The following is an 11,567-nucleotide window of genomic DNA, read 5'->3' on the forward strand; positions in this document are numbered from 1 at the left end:
CAGTCCATTATAAGCTGTTCTTATTTAATAATACACAATTTAATCTCTTCAAAGACCAACCTTTACTAGAAGCTCTGTTACTTCATAATGACCATAGGAACAAGCATTGTGAAGTGGCACCAAATCTCTATATAGGAGAGAAAAGGGGAGGATAATTATTTTAGTATGCATATTTCAATTCCAAATGCATCTATAACATTACAAACGGTACTATGTTGCACCTTGAACATTTTACAAAAATAATATCAGAGATGTCCAAATGAAGTTGAGGGGAAATAAGAAGTTGAAGAACCCAGAAAATTCCATTGGGATTTTTCAGAAAAATAAACATGTAAAATAATCAAAGATGAGAATTTAATTGCACCATCTTACTGCAAACGAAATGGTTCTGATCAGACTCAGAACCCTAAGCAGGAAGAAGTAGCTGCAGGGGATTTTCAGGAGTGACATTAATTATTTTCTTTTTCACAAGAACATTGCTGTAATCTTATCTTCTCCCTTGGAAACTAAAGTCTTACTGGCTAATGTTTAAGTAATTGTACAATATTCTACAGTAACAGCAGAGCTAGAGTTTTTAAAGTCAGTTTCATACTCTCTTAAACCCAGTGATCTTAGGAGCAAGTGAGAAATTGCCCAAAATGAATCCTTTCACTGTGGGCTAGTAAGGGAGAAATGACAGAAGTGAATTCCAGCTCCAAGGGGACAATTAAAGCTGTCTGATCAGGCAGCTATATATGTAGCTGTAAAGTGAACCCGGGAAAAAGGAGGAATAAGAGCTCGTTTTCCATAATCTTTAATGTACATAAAAACACGGGTTTTATTATATTTTATGTAACTAAATAAACTCAGCATGTCTAGATTTCACTACATTTCCTCACGTAACACCCAAAGGCTTAAAAACATAGCCCAAATAAAACCTCTGGGAAATAGATCTTCAATTTTTACCACATTCTTTGCAAAAAGAAGCACAGAAACTTAAAAATAGAAAGAAAATTAGGATTGACTCAACCATGGAAATATTTGCTGATTTCACAGTGGTGTATGAATGTATTTTATTAAACAAGAGATATTAATTTGGCTAGTGATACCTAAAAGGCAGTATGTTCTGTTGTGACATCAATTTGGTTTCTACTGATTCACAAGTCTTAAGCCTGTACGCACTGTATTTTTGTCATAAGAGAAAGGTTAAAGATAGCATAATGGTCTCCAGTTAGAAATTCTTAATGGCTGAAATAGTAATACTAACTATTCTTTACTTCATCTAAATTTTTAACAAATCACGTTTATTCTGAACAAAGGAAAAACGAACCTACCCTTTATCCTTAGCATGTACGTCAGCCCCATGTTGCAGTAAGAGCTGCACTATTTTTACACGGTTATACCCAGCTGCTAAATGTAAAGGAGTAGACTGAAAGGACAGAATGTAGAAGTAATTAGTAACACAAAATCAAGGGTTGATTTTATATTTATTTATTTCAAAACTGGTTAACAGTAGTAATTACTGAAGTCCATAAAGTACTTGCAACAGTTAAAAAACCAACAGCGTGCTTGAATCAGACATTTGATAACTATGTTGTTTACCAACTACTCTTGCAGTTATCATAAACACAAATCCTGAATTTATTCCATCATTAATACAATTCTCCTCCCTAAAGGATTTTTGACTTCTGCAGTCCATTTTTGTCTTTTAGCCTACCATAACTATACTTTCCTGAGACAGACTACGTCCCATGTGAAAGGGGAAATAAGATGGCTATTAGAAACAATGACCACTAAACTATAAAGAGGTCTCCCTGCCAATCAACAGATTACATTTAGAAATTATTGACAGAGATTGTTATTTACATCTGTGAATGCAGTTAGTGGGGTGCACGGGAAACTTAATCTTCTTTTCTAAATTCTCACCTTCCACAGCACAGTTGGGTAACTGCTCTATGATCTTTACTAGGAAATCAACTCAAGCATACTCAGCAGCAGCACCAAGGGCTGAACTACAAATTAGTGAAGAGAAATCTTATCCTCTTTGTTTACAAATCCATCAACTGACCTGGATTTATACAGTTCCTAGAGGATGAGCCTCATAATTAGAAGATAATAAAAAAGAGATGCATAAGTGTTTTGCATATCCCAATATCTTACCACAAAGCCTTAAACATGGAAACTCATCTGAACAAAACCTAAGTGAATGAGTACACATATTTAATGAGAACACTGAGGATGACAAAAATTGATACTCAATAATCTGAACCTTTGGTAGGCTAGGGGCTGAAGCCAGGAGATTATCAGGAATTTTTAGCATGGAGATTTTGAATGTTCTTCATATAGTTCTTTACCAATACTTATAGTGATGAATGACTTGTTTCTGAAACAGCAGTGGTAACTTGCCGAGAGCATATGGCACATAAGGGGCCTGTGTCTATCTGTTTGTGACAGCAACAAGAATCTATGAAAAGGCATTCCTCCTTTATTACTGCAGCTGTGAATGTCAAGCAGAAGTTCCAACTGAAAATGTGTCTGTTTATTGCTCCTAGATGTAAATACCTACACAGTCCTTTTAAGGTTAAAAAACAAACAAAAAATCAGCTAGCTGCTAGAGAGGTACAATCTTATTTTCCCACATATATTAAAGAAAATAGATTTTATGTTTAACATGCTTAAAATCTGGTCAAAAAAAATACTGTGAAACATGTAAGAGTGAACTAATTTTAACTGGGCTTTACACAAAAATACCTTTCTGCCGTCACTTGCATGACAGTTAACATTTAATGGTGTAAGAAGAGACATCATCTTCTCTTCGTTTCCACTCCTGAAAAACAAGATATGAAATGGGCAGAACTATTTTTATTCCAGTTTTTAGTAGCTTATTATGTTTTTATATTTTTTCTTGCTATAATGTTTAGCAGATCTGTTCTGAAGTAATACAATCACTTCTGTATTGCCAGCATTAAAAGAAAAGCGAAAATGCATTTATATAACTGTTTTTGTAGCTTTATTCTCGGATAACAGCCGAAGCTTAGCATCTAGGTGGAATGGCAGCTCAAAAGCCAATATATATATATATTAATTACATACAATTCTGAAAACGTAACTAAATTCCAGGTATCTTCCAAACATGCATACCTGGCACTTTCTAAGAGTTCATCTTTCTTGTATTCACCTGGAAGACAAAAGGGAGTTTCTTTAGTTGTTAAATAAGTATTTATATACATGAAGTTCACTACTTATACTCCTCTTCCAAAATTTTAGAGAACATATGCGCTAAAAATTTGACAGTCCATTACTTAACTAGCACAATAAGCTGTTTATCCAGAACACATTCCATGACTGAGATGAAAGCCATATGGTAATTTCTATTTAGAATTATTAAACAGAGAGAAGTTAAAGTAATATCAGAAAGACAAAACCAAAAATACTGTATTACATTTATTTGACTGTTATTAGACATAACATAATCTAAAGATTATCACCTACCAGTCAGCACTGCTTTTGCAGATGGGTCTGCTAAATCCAAAGCTGTTCTTCCATCTGTGTTCCGGATGGTTGGTTCAGCACCATGCTGCAGCAGTACTAGAAAATGACAAAGTTTTCCATGACAAAACAATTCTGTAAGACAAGACTTATGAGATCTATCATTTCTGTAAGCCACAAGCAACAAAATAAACATCCAGGTACTGATCCTAACTTACCCTCTCAAATTTTTAATGTCAGAATTCCTTAATGTCACCTGTGAACAGTTTAACCACTGAAACATGCCTAGACACATTTTGTGGAAAAAAAAAAAAAAAAAAGGCAGAGCATAAATGCAACAGTCACAGACTGGCAGGAGGCAGTCTCAGTTGAAAGACTGTGTGGCTGACACCACAAAAAACAGCAGCTACCACCAGATTCAGAGCATGCTGCCTCAAATCCACAAGTGACTGTGCCCTAAACTGTACACAGCAGTAGGAGGACATGCATCTTGCACTCATATTGGGGCCAAACAGGCAATATTGTATACACAACCCTCCAGATGTGCTCCGTAGTAAAGTAAATGAGAGCAAACCACACAATCAAAAAATTAGTTTCTTGACCACATATCTAACTTCCTATCTCTTCCTGACTCTTAAGAACTGTGTAGACAAAACAAGTGGTCAATATAATTGAAGTTTAGCTCCTATCCTTAACCAAATTAACATTACTACTACATAGCGACAGAATGAATTCATAAAACCAGTTTTGTTCTTTTCACTGTAGCGCAAGTAGCAGCAGAAGGCAGCGTAAGAGTCTAGGTTGAAGTAGAAGGGAATCTAGCTCCATCATGTCACTCTAAAGCTCTTTTCCCATGATGTCAATGTGAAACTTTATACTTAGGCAATTACCAAAAATGTATCTAAAAACTTGTTTATTAGAAGACTGGCATATGAATTTAAGTTTATGAAAGATTTTTAGTTTTAATCCTTATACCAGCCATAGCTTCACCTGAGTAAAAACCATCTTTAAATGTTCTTGATTTTTCACAGTGAAAAGAAATGAGTCAGTCACAAGAAGAGTGGGAGAAAATTACCAATGCAGACATCTGTTTTGCCCTTAATGGCAGCTTCATGAAGGGGAGTGTAATTCCAATTATCTCGGGCATTAGGATCTGCACCATGCCGCAAGAGAAGATTGACAACTTCAGCATGACCAAAAGAGCAAGCGTTGTGAAGAGGAATAAGGCCTCCATCATCTCGCGCGTGGACATTGGCACCACTTTGAAGTAAATATTCAACTACATCCTTCCGACCAAAACCTGGAAGAGAGGAGAAAAGGTGTCAGGGTGGGGTGAATTCCCTGTCCCACATATGCAGATTAAAACAACAACTTAAATAACAGTAACCACTCTAAACAATCACAACTGTCATTCTTTACTAAAGGAGCATTTACATACCAAGGCTGTTTTTGAAACCCCTAAAAATTACATTAAAATCAGTAGAAAAATAATATTCAAGATTACTGGAACAATTAGTATCTTGATAGGGCTCCCATGAGTCAACAGCTTCTTGAAAAAATAACAAAAAGAACAAAACACTGACAAACCCCCTTTTTTAGTCATTTCATATGGCTATTAAGCCAAATGATATTTTGTATGATACTCTGCCAACCCACAGCCGGTTTGTGGATGGACCAATATATGAGCCCTGGGAGCAGTAAGGATGAGACTGGCTACAAGCCAATGCATGTACATTTCATATTCTAAGCTTTTAAAGAAAGATTCCTATAGCAAGAAAAGTATTTTACAGAAACACATTGCTTGTTTTTCAAAAAAAGCAAAAGCAAGTAAGCAGCACTGTTCTCAGGTTAAAACTAGAAACATGGCTATTCACTTTCTAAGAATTAATTAACATAATGTGCACACAGTTTCCATCACTTAAAAAAACCTTTAGAGATTTAAGATGTTTACCTGAAACAATTCTCCATTGAAGAAATTTATCATGAGACTATGCACAACTATAATTTAAAGATATTCAAAATGTCTATTTTCAGTGATGTCTAAAATGATTATAAATATTTGATCATTAATGAAGCACAAAAATTCTCTTATACATTCCAAGGCACTTTTTTACAAAACTGTTATTCAAGTTCATAGAGAGCAAAAAAATAAGCCCACTTGTACATTTGGGGCTAGAAACATAACATAAATAAAGTAACTGCTCTTATAAGCCCACTGTATAGCTACTGTTGTTTAATTTCAGCTGTGTTTTGCACATTTATGTAACAGAAAATAAACCAGGATATCAAACTTTATCTGTTTTCTCTAGTATCTTCACAAGAGGCCAGAATGACTTAGGGCTTTTGCTTGTAGCCATTTTATCCATCTGGTTACATTCCAAAGGCCACTGACCACAGAAATCCCTCAAAGGTTCCATGGAGGTATTTTGGGGTCATGGGGATTATTAGGACAGGTAAGAGCCATATTTTGGTATATATGAGACTTGTGCCAAGTAACTTCTGGGAAACAACCTGTGTGTGCAGGACTTGGCTCTTCTGAGTTACAAACCGTTCTCCTGGGTGGGAATGAAGCCTTGAGCTTTTGCTTCAGACTGACTCATTCCACAGTTGCCAACAGCAGCAATACTCAGATTGTAGCAAATTTTACATTTGTTACAAATCATCCCTGGAAGGTCAGTAGGTAGGTATAAATCCCTGCAACCTTAACCTAGAAATTATGTTTATTCCTAGTAACTACACAGCATTTCAGTGACAAAGCCACAGAATTGTGTGAGAATTGTCAGATTTTAGTTACAAATGAATGTTTTAGTTTTAGTTTAGTTGCAACTTAAGTTTTTCATAGTATGTTCTTCACTAAACCTGACAATTCAGTAAATCCTTCTCCCAGACCAACAGCAACTGAAATGCTGGAGCAAGAAGCACTTTCACCTTTGCTATTCGCAGCTCAAAAAACAAACATTGCCATTAAGCCATTTCTGAATTCTGCTTGTTAAGAGAAGATCTCATATGCAAGCTGTATATGCCAAAGATAGAGGCCAGGAAAGGTATTCAGAAAAGCCGTTGTTAATTTTTATCTTTTCTCCCTCCTCTTCCCTCAGCAGTCTGGTAAAGAACCACATTCCCCACAGATTTCTGATTATTATAAAACTAATTCTATGTGAAACTTTTTAATCCCAGAATGAACTCCAAGGTATTTTCAAGTAATAGACACAAGACTATATTGGTGATGTGCTTTAATTCTTCAAAATACATTACTAATAACACAAATCTCAGCTTGCTAGCACCTTAACGTCAATCGAACCACAAACTATACCGAAAATTCACTTTTGAGTCTCACCATTACAGTTACCCATCTTCTAATTAACAGAAGACACCTTGCCTGTCCTAACAGAGAACAGGAGCTCAGCACACTTGAGAGGAGAACTGGATCAGACATATGGTCCATACAAAAGCAATTTATCTGCACAGGCACAGTAAGCCACATTTACTGCACATACATGCATGTTTCTGCTGCCAAAAAAAAAAGTACCTATACAATATATACCCAGGCAACCATATTGTCTTTATAGTAAGCTATATGCAGCATATTTCTCATTCTTAAATAAATTTAGCTTTCATAACTAGATAATACGAATATTGTTTTTCTTAAATGTGTCCTCCTGACTCTTCTTTCTTCAAAATTTAAAAAATTCTGTTTCTGGGTTGAATGTATACTCAAAATTTGCTAAGTTCCTCAAGGATCCATTCAGATGAGATTTTTTTACAAGTCCCAGAGTCCTGCAAACACATCATCAAAGCTGTTGCTTGATGACAGACTGATTGGTACAATCGTATTTCAGCACCAAAAAAGTTTTACAGAATTGCTTTAGTTATATTAGGAAAGCCACTGATCAAATTCTCTGTCCAGAAGTTACACGTCCAGTAGCTAAACCACTCATTCTTATACAAAAGGCATTCCCATCCCTCAAAGCTTTGATGTATAGCCATGTTTTTAAACGTAAAATGCCAACCTTTGCAAGAATCAATACCATAACTGAAAATCAGCTGTAGTAAACCTCGTTATAGCCAAAGAGAATTCACCTTGATGCCCTCTATTTAGTACATAGGTTCAATCAGAGATAGAGCTCATGAACAAGCAGTAGCTTCTCTCTGTGCAAAGCCTGCATCCATTCAGAAAATACCCTAAGTATAGCAACACCCCGGAACCACCTGCAGTTATTTCAATGTGCTCACTTGCATCACACCAATTTTTGTGACTTCTCTTCAGCACTGAGTGCACAGCAGGGATTCCTTACTTCCCTGTGGAAGCATCTGTACAAGAGGGCACCATATATGGAAGGAGAAGTATTTTCTCATTATTTTCTAAATGATGTATGTGTACAGAGCAGGCAGCCAAACTGTATAATGATCTCTCCCTCCTCTTGTTTTCACTGAGAGTAGAAAGAGGGGACAGCCTTTGCTGGCACAGGGAAGGGGGCCACTACCTACTGTAACAGTTCATTTTTGCCATTAGTACACTGCTGCAAAAACAATTTCAACACTTAAAAAAAAAAAAGTAGTTTTTAAGGGGCAGGAGGGTTCTTTTGGCTCTTGAACTTCTATCAAAAGACCAACTAAATGGCATCACAGCTTGCAACTGTGCAAGATAACTGTCTCATCATCACAAACACTTTATTTCTTACTGCAAAGCACAAGGGCTACTCAGGGTTTCCAGCTGATGCTCTTCTACCATCTATGACAGCTGAGTAGCTCGCTGTACTTGTTCCCAGAAAAGTTACAAACTTCTGGCTGACAAATCCTGAATATTTATCACAATAGAAACATGTAACTGTATAATTTTTTTTTTTTTTACAAAATTTATTTATTTACAGTCACTGTTGTGTCATAACTTACATTCACCTAATTTTGACTGGATGAAAAGCTAACAGAAACAACTGAGATCCAATTCTTCTCCCCTGCCCCAGGCCTTCATTGTTTTGATGAATTTTAGTTTGTAGGAAGGGCATATTGCTTCCTGCCAAGTCCCTAAAACCTTGTGATACTTTCAAGTTCGGCATACACTGCAACAAAAAGGATTAAATTGAAGAAGTAGATGCAGCTTATGGTGCAAGAAGTCTGAGCCTATTCCATTGTGAAGGGTCGTGGGCTCTTGACTTACACTTCAGTACAACTTAACTACTACACACAAAATTGTATAGTACAAAATCCAAAGCACAACCTTCACCAAGATCCCAATATGTGTTAATTCTAATGATGACACGTGCCCAGTGAGAGCTTGCAGTAATTTTTAAAATATATTTTAAAATCCACCGCTACAAAATGACACATGGAAAAAGAGGAATTTATTTCTTTAAATTGCTAGGTAAGATCTGAGAAAAGACTTAAAAAATGGCACCCAAGTTCAGACCCCAGAATGGCACTAAAAAAAGAAAAAAGGGTAGTACAAAACCCATCTTCCTATTTCAGCTTCACCTCTTCTAAAAAACAAGTCTAGAAACTAAATGAAAGTCAGAGAAGTTTTGTAATGTATTTTCTAAGAACATCTAGCCACCTAGGCTAAACAAAGCAAGAATACAACAGATTTTTACTTCCTGGAATGTAATTCCTTTAGAGACAGAAGACAAAAGAAGTTAGTATTACTCCAGCTGTGACTAATGGGGGAAAAGCCAAACAAAACCAATAACCCCAAAAGACAGGAGTTACTTATATCCATCTTTCACACTGTGTCTATCGCAGGTAGGCTGACAACAGCAGAGTTCTACCTGAAGTGGTGGAAGAGTGTTAAATCAAGCAATTATGCAAGTATTTTATGTCACATGTTAATCAGAAACTTTTGGCATTTCCTACAGTCTTGTGAGAGGAGCAATTAATTTCTCTGTATCAAGTCTGAAGTAGACATAAGCATGGCAACAGTCTCTCCCATTTACACACTGACCTGTTTAACATTAGAAGTCTAACAACTACATGAACTTCTTGCTATGCATTTTTTAAGAAAAAAGCTTTCTGTAGCTCAGGAGTTGTGTTTTTCAAAGTTACGACAGATCACCCATGTCCAGAGAGATAAACTAGGTCACTACATTGCATGAAGAACTCCTTAGGTACAAAGAAAAACAGAAAACCCTTCACTTGCCCAAAATCTTCTAAAACATACTCATTTGTTTAGAAGTTCAGAGGTTATTAGTGAAGAGGCAGGACTGCTACATATAAAAAGATAGCTGCAAAATTGTTTTCCTGACAGGGTATTTTGTCTCCTAGGCTCTCTCCTTGATCAAGTTTTTTAAATCTGTGAAATGCAGCTGTCCTGAAGAGGCTTTCAAGAACTTAGACCTGTTAAGTTTACTGAATATGAGAAAAGAACATCTAAGCAGAAACCTTTTCCAAAATAATTTGGTGAAGAAGCAAACTTATTACTATCCACTTTCCATAGCTGAAAAGCTGCTGCTGCCTTCTGCAGCCTGCCAGCCTTGGGGTCCTACAACTAATGCTGTAATCAAATCAAAACAAGCAAAACGAAAACAACAGTCACAGTCAGGTCTTTGTCTGAAAAGGTGGGATACAATCTTCTGGCCTATTACCAGTGATAGCAGTTGTTCGCATACCTAAGTCCTGAGTTAACAAAGTCTATTTGTTAAAGATAAGAATGCAAAAAGCTTAGAAAAGGTGTTATCTGACAGGCACCCTTCATATGTGGAATTCTAAAAATGAGTAGGCCTGCTGAGATCAATGGAAACAGTACCTGGGACATATGTCACCTGTCAGAGCTCACATGCCACAACACGAACTGTCTAAACCCCAGTCCAGATGTCCTCAACGCCAGCTGAAGTTTATTAAAAAAAAAAAAAAAAAAGGCAGAAACAAGACGCCACCTGTACTGCTCAGCAACCACCACCGCGTGGTTCATCAGCCTTATCAGCCACGCGAGAGCGGGCGTCGCACCCACAGGCGCCCACAGCCGCGGGCCGGGCGCTGGGCGCGGGGGGGGTGGAGGCGCGCTGCGAGCCCCGGAGCTGCGCCCGGGCCGGGAGGCGGCGGCAGCGACCGAGCGCAGCCCCGCGGCCCGGCCCGGCCCCCGCCCTGCCCAGGCCCCGCGCCCCGAGGGAGGCAGAGGTGCGCGGCCTGGCGCCCGGCGCGGCTGCCCTCTGCGCTCCCCCGTCCCCGCAGGGGTGGTAATGGCGGCCTCGGGCCGGTACCTGCGGCGAAGTGCAGCGGGCTGGACTTCCTGCCCGCCGTGTCTCGGCTGTTCACGTTCTCGGGCCGCACCAGCCGCTTGACCCGCTCCACGTCCCCGTTCCTGCAGGCCTCGAAGAGCTCTCGAGCCGGCTCCGCCGCCGCCGCCGCCCCGCAGCCCGGCGCCTCCGCCAGGGCGGCCGCCCCGCCCGCGCACCTCCGCCCCGCCATGCCGGGCCGGGCCCGCCGCTGGCGGCCCCGCAGCTCCGGCTCACAGTCCGCGGCGCGCAGCACCCCTCCGCACGCGCCGCTGGGCGGGGCGCTGGGACCGGCGCATCTCGGCGGAGGGATCCGGGCGGAGCGGCCGCGCCGGCAGCAGCAGCGGCGCTGCTGGCCGTACTGCGCTTGCGCTCGCCGCCAGCCTGTGGGGGTGCCGGGAGGAGGCGGGGGCTCGTCGCGGTATCGGCCGTCCAGCTGCGGCCGCCCCGCTGTGGCTTCCGGGCGGTGGTCGGGGAGCGGAGGGTGCCCGTCGCGTCCCGCAGCAGCCGGTGTTTCCCTGGAGCTGCGGGAGCCGCTGCGGGGGCGGGCGCTCGCGCTCGTCGCTGGGGCCTGGAGCCGGGGCCGGGCCGCTGCTGGGGTGCTTGAACTGAGGGCGCTCCCGGCCTAGTGGACTTCTCCACTTCGCGAAGCTTGTCTGAAAGTGTGGCCTCTCTCCTTCCTTCCCCTCCCACCCTGAAGGCTCTTGCTGCTCCAGAAGAAATCTGCAACCGGATTCCTGTTAATGCGAGACACCTTTTCAGTACATTTCTTTTCAAAGTTGGAGAGAAAGCAAGATAAAAGATACCACTCATAGTCTGTCTTTAATCTGCTGCCTGCTCCTTTCTAAGGGAAGATTTGTAGCACAAAAGTTCAAGTACAGTGCTAGCAGTTTG

General features: G+C 40.2%; 1 protein-coding gene across 1 annotated transcript in view; it reads right to left on the minus strand.

Moving 5' to 3' along the window:
- TNKS2 (tankyrase 2) overlaps positions 1–11,016 on the minus strand; it is a 36,586-nt gene extending 25,570 nt beyond the window's left edge. Inside the window, exons 1-7 of the mRNA XM_032984150.2 lie at positions 10,659–11,016; positions 4,544–4,768; positions 3,472–3,567; positions 3,121–3,157; positions 2,731–2,806; positions 1,314–1,408; positions 61–127 (exon numbers count right to left, since the gene is read on the minus strand). Of these exons, the coding sequence (XP_032840041.2) occupies positions 61–127; positions 1,314–1,408; positions 2,731–2,806; positions 3,121–3,157; positions 3,472–3,567; positions 4,544–4,768; positions 10,659–10,866 (804 nt within the window). The 5' untranslated portion in view covers positions 10,867–11,016. The remainder of the gene's footprint in view (positions 1–60; positions 128–1,313; positions 1,409–2,730; positions 2,807–3,120; positions 3,158–3,471; positions 3,568–4,543; positions 4,769–10,658) is intronic.
- Between the last annotated feature and the right edge of the window lie 551 nt (positions 11,017–11,567).

Source organism: Tyto alba, unplaced genomic scaffold, assembly GCF_018691265.1.
Source record: "Tyto alba isolate M040663 unplaced genomic scaffold, T.alba_DEE_v4.0 Super-Scaffold_1, whole genome shotgun sequence".
In the NCBI taxonomy this organism is placed as follows: domain Eukaryota; kingdom Metazoa; phylum Chordata; class Aves; order Strigiformes; family Tytonidae; genus Tyto; species Tyto alba.